The following is a 21,975-nucleotide window of genomic DNA, read 5'->3' as shown; positions in this document are numbered from 1 at the left end:
TCACTGGTTCCAATGCAATCCAATGAAGGAACACCTTCAACGAATAGTCTGAAGTCAAACAAAAAAATGACAAAATCAAATAGGTTAACACTGTTAGGTTACAATAATATTGTCAAAATAAATTGCAACTAGATGATTGATTGTAGGTTATAAATGCATTTTCAATTAAAAATAAGATTCTGCAAACTTAGTTAAAAAATATTCATAATTATCATTAATTTACCTTTATTTTAGTATATTACAAACATTTTATTACTTTATCTTTGTTTTAATATATTTTTTAAATATATTTTAAATATATATTTCACATTGTTCTTTCACTGGATGCAGAAAATTCTTTCATTCGACAATTTGTTCTTTCACTGGTGAAATAGGTATGTTTTACTTATTAATTAAAATTTTAATTAACATCTTATATTTATGAAAATTAAATATGACCTTCGCATTCTACACTTAATTAGCTATCGAAAAAAAATTGGTAAAAAAATTTTCAATAACTGCATTCAAAAATAATAAATGATAAAAGTATGCATTTCCTTAAATGTTCTTTCACTGGTGCCGTTACCCTATCTCAAAATTAGTTATAGAAAAATCAAGTAATTCACAAATAATTTGTTTTAAATTAAAGGGAGTGCCTAATGATGAATTACACTTTGGTGAAATGTGGTTTCATGGAAAATTAGCAAATGGAAGAGAAGAAGCTGAGAACTTACTCAAACAATACTCTCATCTTGGAGATGGTACTTTTTTAGTTCGTCAATGTGTAACATTTGTTGGAGATTATTGTCTATCATTTTGGAGAAGAAATAAAGTAAATCATTGTCGAATAAAATTAAAACAAGATATGGGACAAACGCAATATTATCTTATCGATACTAATTGTTTTGATAGTTTGTATAGCCTTATTACACATTATCGAACTCACCCATTAAGAAGCCAGGTAAGAAAACTTACTAAATAATCATGATATAGAACGCTTCTACTATTAATTCAATTATCCATTTTTTAAATGAAAACTAAATTAACATTATGTGTAAGTCAATTAAATCTAGAGATATGCAAATTAAGTATGCCGATCAAATAACATAACCCGTTACAGCTAGAGTCTGGCTCAAGTAGGGGCATTCGTGTGACGCGCTGGTCGAGTTATTTTTTCGGGACATTTAATTATCAAAATTCGATTAATTTCAAATGAATTAGAATGGGCTCGGTTAAATTTCCCTGCCAAAAAGTGGTACTGGATGGTTACTGAATTAAACTGGGCTTGACTACCAGTTCAGTACAACTTACGAATTACTCAACAATAGACATTTTTAAAGTACTATAATAAAATAGTTTTACAGTTATATACAGTGCCGTCAGAAATTGTCGGTGGTACACTCGATATGCGTAGAGTGAAAATAGTTAATCATTCATACTGTAAACATTCCCAGATAACACAACATATTCCTGTAATATTCGGCATATTCTACTGAAAAATGCTTGGAAGGTCCCGGGAATACAGTAAATGTCCACCTGCTCTTAAATGTTCCGAAGGAATCTTCCTGAAATACTCCTGGAGAATTTGGTGGGATAAGTTAAAAGAATATTCCTGGAATATTTGGAAATTTTCTTTTAAGAAGATTTTACAAAAAGATTCCGAGAAATTGCGTACAAAATACTTTTTAAAAGTATTTTTAATAACACAAATCTACAAGGTTTTCTTTTTAGATATCGAAGTGGTTTCCTATGTATTTTTGTGCGCTGAATCCGATCTCGGGTTCCAGAATTATATACCACGTCAGGATTTTGAGAAAAGTGGGGGTAAAAACCCCAAAAACGTGTCTATCGTGTACGCAAACTACAAAAACAGTGTTTTGAGAAAAACTAGTTTAAAGATTGAAAAACATATAAGTGCTGTTTATTAAAAACTTACGCCAGTCACAGGCTAATCGACAATGCCAGGTCCATACATTAGCCCTTCAGCATCCTCATAAAAATGGTACTTTTAATGGTAGGTGTAATAGTAGATAAGCGCAACAAATTATGAAAAGTATTAGAGACCGCGAGTGGAGTCGCGCACCAGGCCACGCGCTTTATTGCGTTCTACAAGCTGTAACTCGAAAAATACTTTGTATTTTGACGTAATATTTTAAGAGCATATTCTCTGATAGTTGTACTTTCAGTTAAGATAACTTTTAAAAAATCGATTTTTTTGATCCGATAAAGTAGGCGCCCCCCTTAACCTGACCTGACTGTTTTTTAACCCTTTAACGCCCAATTTTTTTAGAATACCGCAATTTTTGTTATATTCTGCATTTAGAGGTTTTCGGGGTCGCTGATTACGAATACGATGTCAGATTTGAAAAATTCAAAATGGCAGACCTAAGATGGCGGACGACTTTTCTAAAAAATCGATCCAGTTGGCCTAAAACTTGTTACTCGGGGATTTTTGGGGTCGTTGATTACAAATCTAATGTCTGTTTTTATAAATTCAAAATGGCGGATCAAATATGGCGGACGACTTTTCTAAAAACCGTTCGAATTTGCCTTAAACTCGTTTCTCGGGGGTTTTCGGGGTCGCTAATTACGAATTCGATGTCAGTTTTTTTAATTCAAAATTGCGGATCCAAAATGGTAGACAAAATCAAACGAGCTATTCATCTAACTGCCTCGAGGATAAAAGTATATCATATCCCACCTGACGTACTAGAAACTGTAGTTTACACTCAATTTAGATATCACGTAGTCTTACCATGGCTAGCTAGGCAAAACCTAGTCCTACCTTTGCTGGTTGGACATGACCTAGTATCACCTTCACTGTGTCATATTAGGACATATTGCGTCGGTCATTCTGAATTAAAAAAAATATAATCAGATATGTAACTATTCATCCCGAAAACCCCCAAGTAACAAGTTTTAGGACAATTAGATTGATCTTTAGAAAAGTAGTTTGACGTGATATGCAATTATTTAACCCGGGATTGGATTCAGCGCACAAAAATACATAGGAAACCACTCCGATATCTAAAAAGAAAAAAAAAGTCTTATTTTGTAGACCTGTGTAATAGGTATACATTTTATACATCATTTAGAAATTGTTTTGATAATCTCTTTTGGTCATGTTCTATAATTTTTTTGAATGTTTATATTATATATATATATGAGACGTTTCACGTCAACCGGCCCAGAGCTCTGTCCAAAAATCTACTGAACGAAAATTGACTTTTTATGGCTTAAAATAACCGTCAGCTCATACTCTTTTAAATAAAAAGTGGCGAATTCAAAAATTCAAAATGGCGTCCTTACTGTGACAACTTTTTCCAATTTTTTTACTGACTCAGCAAACAAATGTATTAATTATCTTGAAAAAATCATTGCTATTAGTTAGAGAATAGGTCACTCTTATGTTTTTGGGGTCGCCGAAAATGAATCTGAATTCAGATTAAAAAAATTTTCAAAATTCAAAATGGCGGATCCAATATGGCAGACAGGTTTTAAAAAACTTAATGGATTCGCTTGAAACTCGTTACTCGGGGGTTTTTGGGGTCGCTGATTACGAATCTGAAGTCAGATTTCGAAAATTCAAAGTGGCGGATTCAATATGGCGGACATTTTTTAAAAAAATTCAATGGATATGCTTAAAACTTGTTATTTGGGGGTTTTTGGGGTCGCTGATTACGAATCTGAAGTCAGATTTTGAAAATTCAAAATTTTAACTACTGTTTAAACAATTTATTATTGTTATTTACAAACTTTTTTCTAATTCCACCAAAAAATGCAATGTTTCCCTAGTTTTGCAACTTACCGAATTAAGTATAATAAGAAATACGGACTTTAATAAAATTGTTATTTTAATTATTGTTATTTACAAACTATTTCTAATTCCACGAAAAAATTGCAATTTTTTCGTAATTTTGCAACTTATAAAATTAACAATAATAGTTGGAAGTTAAATTTTTCAAGTTAAAAATCAACTCAAAAAGAGAGTTAATAATTATATTAACTCCTCGGTAAGAAGCGAGAAATAGAGAAAGATTGAAATTTTGCATATATTAAGCAAAACTTGATCATTTTCAGTTATTCTGAATATGCGTATTTACGTTTTCACCCAATTCTCCAGTGAACATCTAAATATCAAAAAAACGAATTCTTTTCTATTCCCAGTACAGATAAGTCAATAGAAAAGAATTCAAACTTTCTATTTTTCTAAATGCGCAAAGTTCTTTATTTTCATACTTTTTGGCAGCGAATAGAAAAAAATTAAATGTTTGGAGAGTAAATTCTAAATGTCTATTCCTTTCAATCGCCAGCTTCAAAATTTCCATGAAAGGAATAAGAAATTTGAAAAGTGAAGTACATGTGGTTATTTGTATAAATTGACTATAGCTCAGGACATTTGGAGGACATTTAGAGGAATAGAAAATGTGGAGAATAAATGAGGCATTTCTATATTTTACAATTGACTGCGTCAGGTTATATGTATAATTTAGAGTATAAATTTTGACCAAGTCAATTAAGAAGAATAGATTTTTCTACTTTTTTTTGCTTTATCGAGGAATTGAACAAAAACGTAAATTCACTAATTCAAAAGAATTGGAACTCTGAATTCTTTTCAATTATTCGCTTCTTACCGGGTCCTTAAAACTAACGCCCTAGTAATGAAATTAATTCGTAAATTATTAACTCTCCTTTTGCTTTAATTCCATAAGGGTGTACTTTTATAACGTCCCCAAGAGAGTTGAAATTCAACTCTTTTTTTACATTTAATGAGAACCTTAACCCAACAGTAAAACCTTAATATTTACTACAGATTTATAAACAGCCATTTTAAAAACTCCTGAGTTAGAAGTATCAAATTAATTAAATAATTTAATATTTTCAAAATCTGACTTCAGATTCGTAATCAGCGACCCCAAAAACCCCCGAGTAACAAGTTTCAAACAAATCCATTGAATTTTTCAAAAATATATCGGCCATATTGGATCTGCTATTTTGAATTTTTAAACTCTGACTTCAGATTCGTAATCAGCGACCCCAAAAACCCCCGAGTAACAAGTTTCAAGCAAATCCATTGAATTTTTCAAAAATATATCGGCCATATTGGATCTGCTATTTTGAATTTTCAAAATCTGACTTCAGATTCGTAATCAGCGACCCCAAAAACCCCCGAATAACAAGTTTTAAGCAAATCCATTGAATTTTTTTAAAAAATGTCCGCCATATTGAATCCGCCATTTTTAATTTTCGAAATCTGACTTCAGATTCGTAATCAGCGACCCCAAAAACCCCCGAGTAACAAGTTTCAAGCGAATCCATTAAGTTTTTAATAACCTGTCTGCCATATTGGATTCGCCATTTTGAATTTTGAAAATTTTTTTAATCTGACTTCAGATTCATTTTCGGCGACCCCAAAAACATAAGAGTGACCTATTCTCTAACTAATAGCAATGATTTGTTCAAGATAATTAATACATTTGTTTGCTGAGTCAGTAAAAAAATTGGAAAAAGTTGTCACAGTAAGGACGCCATGTTGAATTTTTGAATTCGCCACTTTTTATTTGAGAGAGTATGAGCTAACGGTTATTTTAAGCCATAATAAGTCAATTTTCGTTTAGTAGATTTTTGGACAGAGCTGTGGGCCGGTTGACGTGAAACGTCCCATATATATATATTTTACAGAACTATTCCTATAACTTCTTCCCTCAAAATTCTTGCGGAATATTCCTTCAAAACATACAAGAGCAGGAAGACATTTACTGTGTTTTCGGGACCTTACAAGCATTTTCCAGTACAGAATCCAACTGCATTAAAACCTTAATGTAATCTAGAGTAGATTTGATCTAATTATCTCAATTTCTATTGTATTAAGATAAAAAAGATGGATTTCACGTCAAAAGTCCTGGCAAAATAAAAATTTTATCCAATCTATCCCCTATTTTTTATGAGTTGTCATATATGTTAGTAAATTATCAGCCATGTATTTTTGAATTTTATGAAAAATTAGCACTAGGGGAGGGGATAAAAGTTTTGAGTTTTTGTATGACACGCTATGCTTTGTTTAATTATTTTACTTCAACGAAAAAATAAAAAATAATTTCTGGACATGATCCGTCTAGATTTTTTCATAATCTTTCGAATGGCATAGTCCAATTTGAAAAAAAAATTTTGATTAAAATTTTTGAAAATTAAAACTAAATTTTGATTTTATCTTCGGGTTTGTTTTTGCTTCCTCGTGGAGGAAGCTTTGCTTAACAGTCCCTTCGTTTATAAAAATTTTAAAAATTTCAAAAACAAATTTTTCTCTATATAGAAACATGTTATGAGATCCTGATCAATAGTCAGGAAGTATGTGTGTTCTTTTTTGTGAACACGATAACTTTAACAGGTTTAAATGAATTTGGGTAAAATTTGGTAGGCCTATTTATCACATTCATATCTCAAAATGGACGAAAGGATTGTAAAAAATACCCCAAAAAAATGTTATCGCCTTTTTTACAAAAATTTTTTTTAATCGAAAAAACTTTTAAATAGCAAAATTTATGGTGATATATAATAAAATCGTATTCCTTACGTCAAGACGAATCGATTAGTATATATAAAGTATAGATTTGATTTAAATTTAAAGAATTAATGAAAGTTAAAAAATAAAAAATTCGGCTACATCAGCGACTGGCAACTCGTTTTCCCCTTCCACAATACCGCACGGGAACTGACTCTCTACCAAAATTTGGAACGCGGGCTTAACGCGATTAATACTCTGCAGCGCGGTGTTGTAAGCGAAACAAAAATCGACGATAAAAATTTCCCAATTTCTGTGATTTTCACCAATAACCGATCAAACCATTGTTTTGTTCTCTTAAAAGGATTCACCTATGGATGATATAAGGCATTGAATGAATGATGTATTTGATAAGCGGTAGTTAGACTTTTAATCGCGTTAATATGATATTCGGTACCACTGTCCGAATACAATACATGAGTTGTACCCTGCGATTCACTATTTACCGTCGATTATGTAATTTTATTTGATTCTGACTTTAAATTGAAATTTATTTTGACGTCAAATTCAAATTTAATTCGAGAAATTCATTTTTTGATTTGATTTTGTAGTCAAATTCAAATTTATTTCGAAATTAAATTATATAATCGACACCCAGTGCATGAAATGAATTTTAGCACAGTGGTATCATTATAGTCGAGTCAAATTAGTCGAAAAACAAGGCATATAATGTTTTAACTCAGGACTTCAATTTTTTTTGCTTAAACCCTTCATTTTGGGGTATGAATAAAGTACCTAAATTTGGTACTACAAACTCCTATCGGAACCTAAAAACTTTTTAAAAAATAGGTGCAAAAAATCAGTTTTTTCAAATTGCCGCCTTCCATGACATTTTAGCATAAAAATTGTTATTAGAAAAAAGAAAGTATAAAAAATTCTGAGTAATTTGATAAAAAAATGAACGGTGTAGCTCAAGAATTAACCGAGATATAGCTTTCGCAAAAAAAAACACTTTTTTCGAGATTTTAGCCAAAATCCAATATTTTTTAGTTTTTTCAATATAGCTTTAAAACTAATCGTTTTTTGAAAAAATGACCAACAGCAAAGTTAAAGCATTGTTCTTTTTGAAAATTGTCAGGAATTTCATCAGCTTTAACTTTCCTGTTGGTCATTTTTTCAAAAAACGTTTTGTTTCAAAGCTATATTGAAAAAACTGAAAAATATTGGATTTTGGCTAAAATCTCGAAAAAAGTGGGTTTTTTGTGGAAGCTATATAGCGGTCATACACACTGGGAGCATGACATTTTTTTGCCTCTATAGAGATCAATGACAGTGATGGGGTTGAAAAGGTGGAAGAATGCTATGTCAAGTGACTGTATGATATGAGTTGAATTTGGAAAGAGACCAATAATTTCGATTTGCTTTTTCTACAACATTTTACTAGTGGCATATTTTTGTGTGAAGCGTGATTGTCAGGATAAAGGATCACTGGAAATTAAATTTTTTCCTGTAGAAGCCACTGATGAAATACATTTGTTATATACTCGTAGAACGTCTCGGTCGTCATCCAGCCATTTTCAGAAACACCAATTTTCCAACCTTTTGGAGTGCTGTCAACAATACTTTTTTGGAATCACTCCTTGAGAAGAATACATAAGCAAAGGTGGAGCGTGAACTCCGTTTGCACTGTACATGAATAGTACAGTGAGGCTTTATTTTCAAGCATCGACTACTTTGTAAACTGAACGAGATCCTACCTCTGTGATTACTTTTTCTGACTCAGGACATAGGACAATATTTGTTTTATTAGATTCTTTATTAGATATATTATAATTTATATTTATATTATAATTTATCTTTATTAGATTCTTTATTTAGATTCTGCTTGTAGCAATATCCAACAAATTATTTTCTCTCAAATATTTTTCTTGTTTCTTAAACCATTCTCGCAGATTTTCTTTCGATACAACTGTTCGACTCGTACTCAAGTGCTAAGGTTTTCTTATAGTCAATTGAGGATGGCGTTTCCTAAAACTCTCAAATCAATGACGATTGGGACGTTTGTCTACGAACGGAGTTTTCTTTTTTAACAATGTAACATAATTTTTCACCGAATCTAAAAGTTCTGTTTTCGTGACAGGCATGCCTCTCTGAGCTCCATACAACATCCAATTAACTATTTCATCTTCTTCTATCTTTGATAATACTGTTTCTGGTCCTGTTTTCGCTTTAGATACATCAGGATTATTCTTTCTTCGACTTAGAGTAATTACAGGTACATTATACGTACTGGCTGCTTTTCTCAAAGAAACTCCTAACTCGATAGCCTTTAAAGCATTTTCAACATATTCAGGTTTATAATTTAGTGTCTTAACTTTTTATAGACACTTTTTCTGTATTTACTGGAACTTTAGATTTCTGCTTCCCTTGCCTCCTGACATTGTATTTATTCGGTACTTCTGCACCTTTTCCTTTAATTGTTTTTGTTTCATTTTCTGAACTTTCATAATTGCATATACATTCTAAAGTTAAAAAACTCAATTTGTATTATTAATATTTAAGTAAATAATTCTAATAAGAAGCAAAATTTAACAGCGAGCATATTCCTATAGAAAACAAGTAGGGTAACGGGTACAGTGACCGACATCCTGGGCATACTTTTAACTTTAAATGACATTTTATCGAAATTTATTAAATATTTAGTAATAAAATACACTGGATACTCCCAAGAGCGTACGGCAGTAGTCTTACTCCGCTCTACAGAAAAATGTCCTTGACGTAGAATACTCAGGGCCGTAGAATGAATTACTAGTGCTTTTAGCAGAATACATTCTACATTTATTATTATAAATATTAATAAATTTTGTTTTTATAATAAAGTATTGTAAGTTGTCATTTTATAACTAATATATTTTTTCAAAATTTAGTAATTAATAAGCCAATAAAACTGCTTGCAGAGTAACGGTACACTCAAAATATACACTCCTGCTTTCTATTTTCTGTTTCTGATCCCACCCATCTCTTCCCTCCTGACTCTTTACCACACCGCACTGATAGTTCGTCCGCTCTCGGGTAGACCGCTCTTGGGTAGACCGCTCTTGGGAGTTTTCAGTGTATATTTTAAATAAAATATTAGGGTTAAAATATATAAACCATAATTTTAGAATTAAATAACACTTTGATAAAATTTTATAACATTAATTTAAAAATTATAGTAGTAGTATTATAGTAGTTGTATAGTATAATAGTAGTATAGTATGAAAACATTGAACGAAACTCTTTAATAAAATAAAAAATATTTTAACTACTATTTAACCTTTATGGGACAGACGAGGTACCCGGGTACCTTTTGAATTTTCAAATTGATTTTTTTCATAATTTTCAAAATCATATTTACCTAAGGTTTTTTGACATATCAAATTTATCTATACAAAGTGTTTTAATATTATTTATAATGTACCTTTTTTATTTATTTATTCAGAAATAATAAACAAAGTTTCTTCCTCCTTAAAAGGTGGACAAGGTACCTGGGTACCTCTGTACATTTCATGCAGATAAATGTAAAAATTTCTATTTAAAAATTATGAAAAATTACATTAAACAATTTTTATTAATTTTTATAGTAATGCACATAATTTTATTTATAAAATATGTAATTTAGTTACTATAGTTAAATAATAATAAACATAAGAAATCGTCAGTTTTTAACTTAAAAATTACCATACAAAGGAAGTTTGAATAGAATTAATTTGTATTAAAAATGTATTTTAAATATTAAAAAATTAATTTCTTACATTTTTATATTTACTTTATAAATAATCTGTCTAAATATGTACCTGTTTTGCAATCTATCAAATAGAATATACACGGACACTATTCAATGAAAGATCAATGAAATTGTGAATATACATATACATAATACTTCATACGTAATGGGCAGTTTTTTAGTAATCAACTAATAATGATAATTTTTTTTAGCAATTTTTATGGGCACAGTAAAAAAAATCTTATGTTAAGATGAGTCTTAAAATCAACGCTAGTAGTTATAATGGAAATTGCGTAGCGTAAATTCAGCAAAGCAGCCTTAAAAATGTTGCCTCTTAAAATAAGACCTCTTTTCGGCCTTAAAATAAGTCTTTCTTTTTACAGTAATATTCATATTATGTGATTCTTACTTTTATTGAAATGTCCACTATAAAGGTTAAGAAACATGATATTTATTAATATTGTTAATTAATTTACTAAATAAATCACATTTAATTCAATATTATTATTTTTATAGTTATTATCGTTTTTAATAGTAGAGTGTCGGTCACTGTACCTTTTAACCTACATTTATAGGTTATGAATGGATTTTTGACACTTTCACTGCTATTTCACTTACCTCAATATTAATCTTCTATCATATAAATAATTCAATATTATCTATTCGATTCAGCTCTCTGAATATTCACTAAATATCACTGTGAAATATAAGAGGGCAGTATTAAGCACTGTCCCATAAATACGCACAACGCATATCTTACGTGTCCGTGGAATATGAAACACAGATTTCTTGTTCCATAAACCGGGACATTTCGCAGTTCATTGTACATATTATAAAACGCGTGAAATAAGCAAATAAGCTTTCTCTTTCAATTTCTTTTAAATTTGAAGAAACATGTGTATAGGACAACTAAATTTTTTTTGTCCATTTTAGGGTCGTTTAGATTTTATGGCATTTTGATGCAAAATAAAAAATATTTAAATCCAAAGAAATAATTTTTTAAATATTAAATTTACCATTTTCAGATTTTGACGATTCCAACGATATAAATTTTTACGTCTAAATATTAAAATTTGCTTTTGGAAAAGTTATATAATTTCATGATTTACATATGTACAAACTCTAAACTTATAGTATTTGCAAAAAATTTTATACCGTTGTAATTGTTTTAACCTTTACATTGCAAATATAATATTTATTCAACTATTTTTTTTAATTCCAGCAATTTTTAATTTTGCAATGAAAAGCCATAAAACCATAAAAGATCCTTCCGACTGCCTTTTGGAGACCAGACTCGCAGGTCACAAAAATTTTAAATGTGTTTGCTTGATTTTAGTTATAGGAAAAGCAACACATGTTACAATCCTTTTCATATCATTGCCTATGTTTTTCAGAAAACATATATGTATATGTATGTATGTATACATAAAAAAATGTAAATATAATTAAAATTTTCAAAATGAAAACTACTTACTATTGGAGGCGTTTCTTCTTGTTGGGCCTGTCGGCCCATATCTTTATTTTCACCTTCCTAAAAAAAATTATTAGAATATTGAATTAAATTCAAAACAAAAAAAGGTTATAAAAGTTGTTTTGAAATAAACACTTACCACCTTATTTCTAGTGTCCTCCGGGCCTAGATACGTACCACGTTTCTTTCCTCTCAGCGTCCATTTATTTTAAAAGCGTCTTTATGATCGGAAACACACATATTTTTTTCACTACGGCTGATTCACATGTATTCTTATTGCGCATGTTCATAGGAAGGCGCGAAGAGAATTAAAATTAAAAATTAAAAATTTAATTATTTTGTAAAGAACTTAATAATTAAGTGAACTAATTAGAGGAATAAATTAATAATAATTTGTTGACTAATAATAACAATAAAAATTATATTGTTTATAAAGAATTTATAAACAATTTCACTTATAAAAATAAAATTAATTTTTTTAAATACTCAAAATATTTTATACTTAATTAAATAAATTGTTTATAACAACTTACCCTTAATAAAATAATTAACTCGATTGGTAAAACAGTTTGAATTAAAAAATATTTAAAAAAAAAAATAATATTTATTTTCTAAATATGATATACCTAATTAAATAATTTGTTTATAACAACTTACCTTTAATAAATTAATTAACTGGTCAGTAAAACAGTTTTAATTGAAAAATAATTTCTAAGATAAAGTTGATAATAAAAGTGAGCGCTATCTATTGGATGGCGGGTAAACTAATTCGGTAAAAAATGTTAAAAACACAAAGTGAAGTAAGCGCCATCTATTGGATGGCGGGTACACTAATTCGGTAAAAATGTTTAAAACAAGAAGACTAGATACAGGAGGTCAAACTTCACTTGATTCCTGTGCATAGAGGGGGAACAAGAAATGGGATAGTGAGACGGCGGAGCAAAATCATTTCGGTCAATGCGCCCTAAATGAATATCTGTTCTGCGCACATTTACACATGTTTATGTCAAACAAGTAAAAATGAGGTTAGGTTTCTCATGGTAAAGTGTTTGTTGTAAGGTGTTTATAGCGTTTTTAGTGGTATATATTTATAGTCTTTATACTTATGAAAATTGTTAGAAGGAGAAAAATATTTTGAACAAAATTGTTGATAAGAATTGATAGTTTTCCATCACAATAATTAGTATAAATAGGAATAATTTAAAAGGTATGTATTTTAGATATTAAATTTTATTTGCATGCGTCTCGTATTTAAAAAAAAAGAAAAATAAAATATTATTTTATTGTTATTAGAACTGTGTTATCTACAAAATGGAGCACACAGAATCAAGAAGTGATCAGCATAATACGAAATTCAATTATACGGTGATCAAAAGACATATGAACACTGTCAAGTTGCCAAACAAAAAATGGACAGGAATAGAAGATCCAAGTGGCCAAATAATGTTTTTAAGAATTGAGGAAAACTATCGTTCATATTTAGCAGTTTCTATCAATTTACAGTTGAAAATTACAGTTTACTACCATTCGAAAGTACTGAATTGGATCACATTCGAGAAGCCGCAAAAAGTAAAGGATTTCGAAGATATTTTGAAAACGATTGATAGAATTATTTATTCCGAAGTGATCTACATGCAAGAATAAAAATTACTTGCACTGATGTGAGATGAAAAAGTGTTTACGAAGAAACAGTAAAAATAATGGGAAAGTATTTAAGTAAAGATTCTTGAATTTTATCTAGTTTATTCAAGTAATTAATAAGTATTATTATGGAATATATATCTACAATTTTTTTTACCATACTTTACTAATATCAATTTTTAAATTTTGATATTACTCAATTTTTTATTTATAACTGAAAATTAATTTGAAGGTTATAGAAATTTTTTTCTATTTACAATCGATTCCAATTTATAGGAATGTTTTCAATTTTTACAATCCTTTTATCATATAATATTAACAGTAATTTTTAAATTTTGATGTAAATCAATTTTCTAGTTATAACTGAAAATTAATTTAAAGGTTATAGAAATTTTTATTTTTATTTACAATTAATTTCAATTTATTCGAATGTTTTAAACTTTCATTCATGATCAATTTTATGTAATATTTTATGAAAATTCCTTAAGTTTTTAAATGTGTAATAACTCCTATATTGTAATTTACATCGATGTAATTACTTTTCAATAGAAATGACGTCGTTAACCAAATGTTTAAAAATGGTTTATATGTATGGAATTATTTACAGAAAAATAAACACGAATAAATTGTAATAAAATTATATAATAATAAAATGCTTGGTCTGTCCTTCTGTCCTAACTTGAAGTTGGTCTTTTATGATTTCACGTGTTTTTTGAATAGTAATCTTATGACGTGTCAAATTAAACTTGAAAATTTTAGAAATAATTAAATTTCAAAAGATATTGTTAATTTTCAAACAATAATAAAATTTTACAGAACTAAAAATAATTTATCAAAAAATTTTTTGGAAAACATTTTTTAAATTTAATTGAACTTCAAGTGATTTTAATTAAAAATTTTTATGATTTCACTAAAAAATTTATTAGAAATTACAGACAAAATACAATAATTTGATAATCATTTTTAATTGAAAAATGGTTTCAGATACTTGAATTTTCAAAGAATATTATAAAAATATATTTAAAAATAATTGAATTCCCTTAGAGTTATAATTGAAATTATTAAATTTCAAAAAATTTTCGATGGAAAATTTTAGAAATAATTAAATTTTAAATGATTTTAAATTCAAATTATTGAAAATTCAATTAATTTTGAATTCAAATTTTTTAGAATAATTAAATTTTCTTTAATTTTGATTTGAAATTTTGGAAAATAATTAAATTTCAATTAAAATTTTGGATAATAATTCATTTTTAGTTGATTTTTTATTCAAAATTTTGATAATTAATTTTGAATTGAAATTTTAGAAAATAATTAAATTTTATTTGATTTTAAATTTAGAAAATAATTGAATTTTAATTGATTTTGAATTGAAAATTTTGAAAATAATTTAATTTTCTTTGATTTTGAACTGAAATTTTGGATAATAATTCAATTTTAGTTGATTTTTGATAATTAATTTTGAAATGAAATTTTAGAAAATAATTTTATTTTATTTGAATTTAAATTGAATATTTGGAAAATAAGTGAATTTCAGTTGATTTTGAATGGAAATTTTGGGTAATAATTGAATTTCATTTGATTTTAAATTGAAAATTTGGAAAATAATTGAATTTTCTTTGATTTTGAACTGAAATTTTGGATAATAATTTAATTTAAGTTCATTTTTTATTGAAAATTTGGATAATTAATTTTGAATAGAAATTTTAGAAAATAATTGAAGAATTTTATTTCATTTTAAATTGAAAACTAGGAAAATAATTGAATTCTAAAATATTTTGAATTAAAAATTTGGAAAGTAATTAAATTTTCTTTGATTTTGAATTAAAATTTTGGGAAATAATTGAATTTTAGTTAATTTTGGAATTGAAATTTTGGAAAATAATTAAATAATTAAATTTTTGTTAATTTTCAATAGAAAAATTTGGAAAATATTTGAATTTTAGTTGATTGTAAATTAAAATTTCGGATAATAATTGAATTTTATGTGATTTTAAATTGAAAATTTGGAAAATGATTGAATTTTAAAAGATTTTGAATTGAAATTTTGGAAAATAATTGAATTTTATGTGATTTTAAATTGAAAATTTGGAAAATGATTGAATTTTAAAAGATTTTGAATTGGAATTTTGGAAAATAATTAAATTTCAATTACAATTTTAAATAATAATTCAATTTTAGTTGATTTTGGATAATTAATTTTGAAATGAAATTTTAGAAAATAATTTTATTTTATTTGAATTTAAATTGAAAATTTGGAAAATAAGTGAATTTCAGTTGATTTTGAATGGAAATTTTGGGTAATAATTGAATTTCATTTGATTTTAAATTGAAAATTTGGAAAATAATTGAATTTTAAAAGACTTTGAATTTAAAATTTAATAATTTAATAATTAATAATCTGAGGCCTATAAACATATAATTTTTATTTTTATCATTTAATATGGAATAATATTCTAATAAATTTAAATAATTATTGATAATATTAATTTTTAATTTCTCTATAACAAATAATGAAATACTCAATTTTGCGCGCTTGCGCGCGTTTAATATTGCTAGTAGTACAATAATTTAATTTGAAAATAACATTTTATTAAACCTTTTTAAGTCACTTAACAGTTTCTTAAGAAGTACGTATAACATTTACCCACATTTACAAACATTTAATAGTTATAAATATATACAATTTATAAGAACGAATATATTAAATATCCATTTTAACTTTTACTACTCTTTTATTGTCATTTAAGAGCTATTTATTTGTAGATTGGTTATTTACTTTTAATATTTTCCCTTGACCTAATTTTTGGCATCCATTATTTTTTAACCGCTTTAAACAGTTTCTTAAAAAGTAAATATAAAATTTACCGACATTTAATAGTTATAAATATATAAAATTTATAAGAACGAATATATTAAATATCTATTTCAACTTTTTACTTTACTTTTATTAATATTTTCCCTTGTTTTATTTTTTGGCATCTATTATTAATCTTTTTGGGGGCTAAATCTTTTCCCTTCCCAACAAGTTTCGACAATTTTCTTAATCTTTTTTCCTTCTTTCTCGCTTCATCATAAATTTTATTATGATTCTTGCAAATTATTTTGGCTCTAACTAAAGTGTAATAGTTGATCACAGTTTTTGTTAGTTGTTCTTTGTGATTTGTGCATCCTACAAACGTTAAAGATTCCGACAAGATATTTTGTACAATATGTTGAAATGAATAAAAATTTAATGGCTCTTGGCCAATTGTTTGCATAATTGCATTCTCTAGTTTCACTAAAAGATTAAAAAGTTTATCGGACGGATATTTTAAATAACCTCTGCTAAGATTATTAATCATTTCATCTCGAGGCAAATTGCCTTCCGCCTTCGTGACTGACGACAGACAATCTTGACATTTCGTCCATGATTCAATCCTTTTACTGACAAAGCCGGAAAAGTATGCTTGAACATATGCATTGACTCCTTCGACGTTGTAGTCGTGAGCGTGCCTGACTGTATAGCATTCTTTATTGTTTTCCCCACGTTCAACGATTTCATCTAGAGCTTTAATCCAAGCTTCTTTATTTTCATCTATTTTGGCATCTTTGTCCTGTAACAGTGTTTAAAAAATTTCTACACCGTCGACATTCGAGCCTCTTGGAGGCTTTACCAAGGAGTAAAAACTTATTAAACGGTATATTTGGATAAACAGTAGAGGATCTGGCTTGTCATGAGCCCCGCAGCATCCGCGTATCATCCCAAACATTCCCTACAAGAATATTCAATATAAATATGCATTTTTAAAAAAATTCTTTGACGGTATAATATAAAACAATATTAAAAATATTATCTCACTTCGAGAGCATCTTGGTTCAGTCTTGATGTCATCAGAAATCTGTAATTGCATTTTGTGCATAGAAATTGCATGACTTCAATCACAGTTTGGAGAGTTACAATAAACCCATTAAAAGTATTTTCTGACATGAAAGGAACACCTTCGTCAGTCGCAAATTTCTTCCACCTGTGCATGTACTGTTGGCAGTTAACAATTTCCTACAATCATTAATAAATACTCATTAATTAAATAAACAAAATATAGATAACAATTTTTCAAATTTGTCGTTAAGGTACTATTACCGCCTAGAGAGCCAAAGAATATTATATTAGGAAAAAAACAGCTATGAAATACATACGTGATAAAATTGATTATTTTCTGCAAGTGCGTTCATTGAACTTCTTGATGTCATGGCACAGATAAGTCCATTGAATCGTTTTAAGAAATTAATGGTAGGTTCAGAATCTCCTAGGTCTTGCTCTCCATTATTTTTGAAAATTTCCATCGCTGCAATTACATTCACAGAGAAAAGCTGGAAAAGCATTACTGTTGTTTAATTATTGTTAATAAAAAACGGATTGTTACTATGTTTTATGTACGGGATAGAATTCCTGAAATCAGCAAGAAATAAATTTCCAAAAATATTTAATAAATTATATACATTCACTATTAAATGAAGGGTGGCATGACAAAAGGGGTCAAGCGCTAATTTGATATGTTTACAGAACGCGAAAAAACATATTTAAAAATTTTGCCGGTCATTTAAAAACAAATTCATAATAATATAATATTAAAAATTATGTATTACGTACATCAAAAGCCTTGTTAACATGCATCTTCTGGAAGAACTGCGGATCGATGTGATCTGGGGTTAGTTTATACGCTATTTTTAAGCCTAAACTTTTAGGCCCTCCGTCACATCGAATAACTGCTCGGAAATGGTTTTTTTTAAATGTGCCATCAGGAGTCTGTAAAATAACATAATTAGATACTTAGATTAGATAGTTCTTTAATTTTAAAATACTTTAAAAAATTATTATACCCTTATCGTTTCTTTCGACATTAGAAAATTTCTCAAATTTTTTATTAGATGAGAAAAGTCACTGCAAAACCATAATCGTCGACAGTAAGTATCGGAATTTTCATTTTCTTCCAGTGAACTCGGGTGTTCAGAACTGGCCTCTAAATCCTTAAGTCCAAAGCGTTTCCACATTGCGCGATTCCACGTACCGCCGTCTGAGGTAACGACGTCAACGAAAAACCCTTGGTTTTCTAATAGGCAAACACATTCAGAAATAAGATGGCTAAGTACTTCCCCAGTGGCAGCACCTTTACTGAGGAATGCAGCTATATTCTGCACCCACTTTCCTCGAAAGGGCTGAAACATGAAAACAAGAGCGTGATCTGCACGCTCTGTTTTCTGATGAGCCGGGGTATGTTCTCCTAAATCAGTGAAGCCAATAACCGATAATGTTTCAGTATTAAAAGTGACACCTTCACTAATAGACATCTCGTCTAAAACTAAAACACCTATAAAACCAAGCGACAATTAGTATTTATAAAAAATATATAAAATAAGAAAAGCTTTTTCGTTACTTCGCTTTAAAGGCAAGTATTAAAAATAATTCACCTCTTCTATCCTCCGGCTTCATAGACTCGCCTTTCTTTTTAAGCATGTCGAAAACCTTGGGATCGAAACCGTATTGAGGTTTCATATTTTTTAAGTACCGTCTTAAGGTAGTCATCGTTGGTAATGGGAGAATGTTATGACTCCTCAAATGCAGGTACGCTTTCCTGCTTTTAATGTTCAGTAAGAGACACTCCAAGATCCACCGTCTACTGTATCGCATTCCCCGTTCGTCTTCCTGCTTTCCATATTTATGTATGTGACGAACAACTTCCTGCATTTCCACAGGTAAATCTTTTATCGCAATGGTTATTGTGTCTTCATCTTGCTCTTTGCAACGCGCCATAAGGTCCTCTACGTGTTCTTCAAGAGATTGAATCAGAAATAATAATAATAACAATAATAATAAATTCTGAACTTTCTTTATCAATTAAATGCAATCAGAGTAGCAAATTATTGTTCTTATTACCTTCTGTAAACATCTATTATATTTTTTTTTAATGTTTATTACTGTTTTCTTCTTTCTGTCTATTTTATTTCTCAATCGAATTTCCCTCCGCTTCTCATTTCTCTTCTCTTTCCTAGCTTTAATTTGGCATTCTTTGCATTTGTCACTTGAAGAATGTGCTTTGCGTATAAAAAATCCATTTTTACACGACCCATACCAAGAACTTGCACACAAATTCAACGATGATATTTTTATCATCGCTAATCGCAAATCTTCCAGGCACGTTACCTTATCCAATACATGGAATTTAACAATCGTGCCATGTGCTACAACCTATAAATAAATAATAATAATAATAGTCATGCAATAATAATAGTCATTCACATTGTTTAATATGAACTTACCTCAACATTCATGTCTTTTTTCACCACAATCGAACGTGTTACTTTACATACAATATCTCCATTGTATGAAAACATAAGTCCCTCATCCTCCATATCCATTATTCCCCAAAATCGTGGAAATATTTCCTGGTTCCTAGCATGCCAATCTTGAACCAATTCTTCAACTGTTTCTGTTGACAAAACAGAATTGGAAAGCATGCCAGCTTCCACTGAAGGATTAGAATCCGAAAAGGTCATTAAACGATTTGCAATATTAGCTCTTCTGAGGGAATCTGGAGATAATTCTCTTTTATTTATCTTGGTAGCAAGAGGTGTTGACGATTTTGGAGTGTGTGGAACTGCAGACTGTGTTTAAGATAAAAATTAACTTTTTTAATTATGAAAAAATTTAGGATACAATCTTTTAAGACTATTTTTGATTCAATTTAATGTAAAGTAATTATTGTTTCATAAGACAGAGTAAAGGAAATCAATTTTTCAAATTAAACAAAATTCAAGGAAGCTCTGAAAAGTGTTAAAATTTCAATTTAAATAATTACTATTATACCCACTTAAATAGTTTAAAATAAAATTTTCAATACCATTTAATTCATTCACCTGTTTGAAAATAGAGGGGAAACTGCCTTTTTTCAAAGTAATCCGTTGTCGTGGTTTCATTGAAATTATTCCGTCTACTAATATTTTCGTTGAGTCATAATGAAAACAATCTTTTGTGAAATGTTCTTCACAAATAAACATGACGTTTCTTGCACGAATCCCTTTTTCCTTTTTCAGGTTGTTCCCAATTAATTTTAACCACCTGTTCTTAGAATTCTGTAAATGCAGACAATTATATTAGCATATAAATCTTATTTAGCATATTTATATCTTATATTTCTTTAAACTATTGCCAATTTAATGGATAGTTTATATCCTTATCAAAAAGTATTATATAATCAAGAAATTAATTAAGTTCTACTTAACCTCATCTTTCGGGAAACCAAAAAAAAGTTTCCGATTTTCCTTGTCCTCGCTACTATTGGTACAATTTAGTAAACAGCAAATTCGCACCATAATCATATAACATTCACATTAATCACAAAAAATTTATTTATTATTTGTAAAAAAAGCCGACAAGAATGCAGTAAAAACAAAACATTGCGCGGCAGAAGACACGTGGGGTGCAAACCAAGAATTGAATGTTTATTGGTGTGATTGTGTTTGTATGCGCAGAATACAAATTCATTTGGTGCGCATTAACCGAAATGATTTTTGCTCCGCCGTCACGCTGCCCACTTCCTTAGTATTCCCCCACTACTGAGTTTCACCTCCTGTATCTAGTCTTCTTGGTTTAAAACCACAGACTGAAGTGAGCGCTATCTATTGGGTGGCTGGTAAACTAATTCGGTAAAAAAGTTTAAAACCACAGACTGAAGTGAGCAACATCTATTGGGTGGTCGGTAAACTAACTTTAATGTTCGGTCGGTAAAACAATTTGAGAATAATTTTATTTTTAATTAAAAGGCAAATCACAGTCTGAATTGAGAGCCATTTTTTAGGTGGTCGGTAAAACAGGTTAAATCCGTTCCTAAAAAATCAAAGTTGCCCCCTAGTTCTCCAATTTTGATAAAACTTGGTAAAATTGTAGGGAAATACATGAAAATAAATAATCCAAATGCGATTTTGAAAATTTTTAAAAATTTTTTTGATTTACAGGGGTTCAAAAATTTTATTTTAAATTTTGAATAAGCTGTATTTCCGATAAAAATGAATGAATTTTAATAATTTTTTCAGGGCTTACGTATTATTTACTAACATTTTGGAAAAAAATTTGACCAAAAAAAAAATTTTTTTTTTAAACAAAAAATTTGAAAAATATTTTTTAAATAAATTTTTGAGTTTGAAATACCATTTTTTTTTCTTTCTAATATTAACATTTCGATTCGTTAGGATTTCATAAGTATTTTGAAAAAAAAACCGATGGAGGGTCTGAAACTTTCGGAGATATTGAATTTTTTATCTTGGCGCGCAGTGCCGAAGCGAGCACTTATCTTAACAGAATTTAATTTCTCTTTTTGGAAATTGATCAGCAATACATGTATAAACAAACTTTTTTATTGATTTTTTAATGATTAACAAATTGACACTTAGAAATAAACAAATAACTGGGTCCTATTTATATAGTTATTGGAATTCACTGTTTTTTAGTAATTGATTCATCCTACCCAAATCATTTAAACTAATGTTTTAAAATTAAAATTATTCTATTAAAATTATAGTATATTGTTATTTATTTATTTATTTTTAAACAAGTTTTATCAGAACTATATTTTTAAC

The 21,975-nt window shown here is 28.5% G+C and overlaps 1 protein-coding gene across 12 annotated transcripts in view; it reads left to right on the top strand.

Moving 5' to 3' along the window:
* The window catches only part of LOC127279858 (1-phosphatidylinositol 4,5-bisphosphate phosphodiesterase gamma-1), a 449,077-nt gene that overhangs the window by 112,509 nt on the left and 314,593 nt on the right, over positions 1-21,975 (top strand). For all 12 annotated transcript variants that reach the window (XR_007842717.1, XR_007842720.1, XR_007842718.1 and 9 more), the window contains one exon: positions 629-940. Coding sequence is in view for 8 of the 12 variants with exons in the window: in XM_051302488.1 (XP_051158445.1) it covers positions 629-940 (312 nt within the window). In the remaining 4 variants the exon portion in view is untranslated. The remainder of the gene's footprint in view (positions 1-628; positions 941-21,975) is intronic.

Source organism: Leptopilina boulardi, unplaced genomic scaffold, assembly GCF_019393585.1.
Source record: "Leptopilina boulardi isolate dan_hultmark-lab unplaced genomic scaffold, ZJU_Lbou_2.1 LbouV2_224, whole genome shotgun sequence".
Classification (NCBI taxonomy): Eukaryota; Metazoa; Arthropoda; class Insecta; order Hymenoptera; family Figitidae; genus Leptopilina; species Leptopilina boulardi.
Note: the sequence above shows the minus strand (reverse complement) of the source record. Positions and strands in the feature narration are given on the sequence as shown.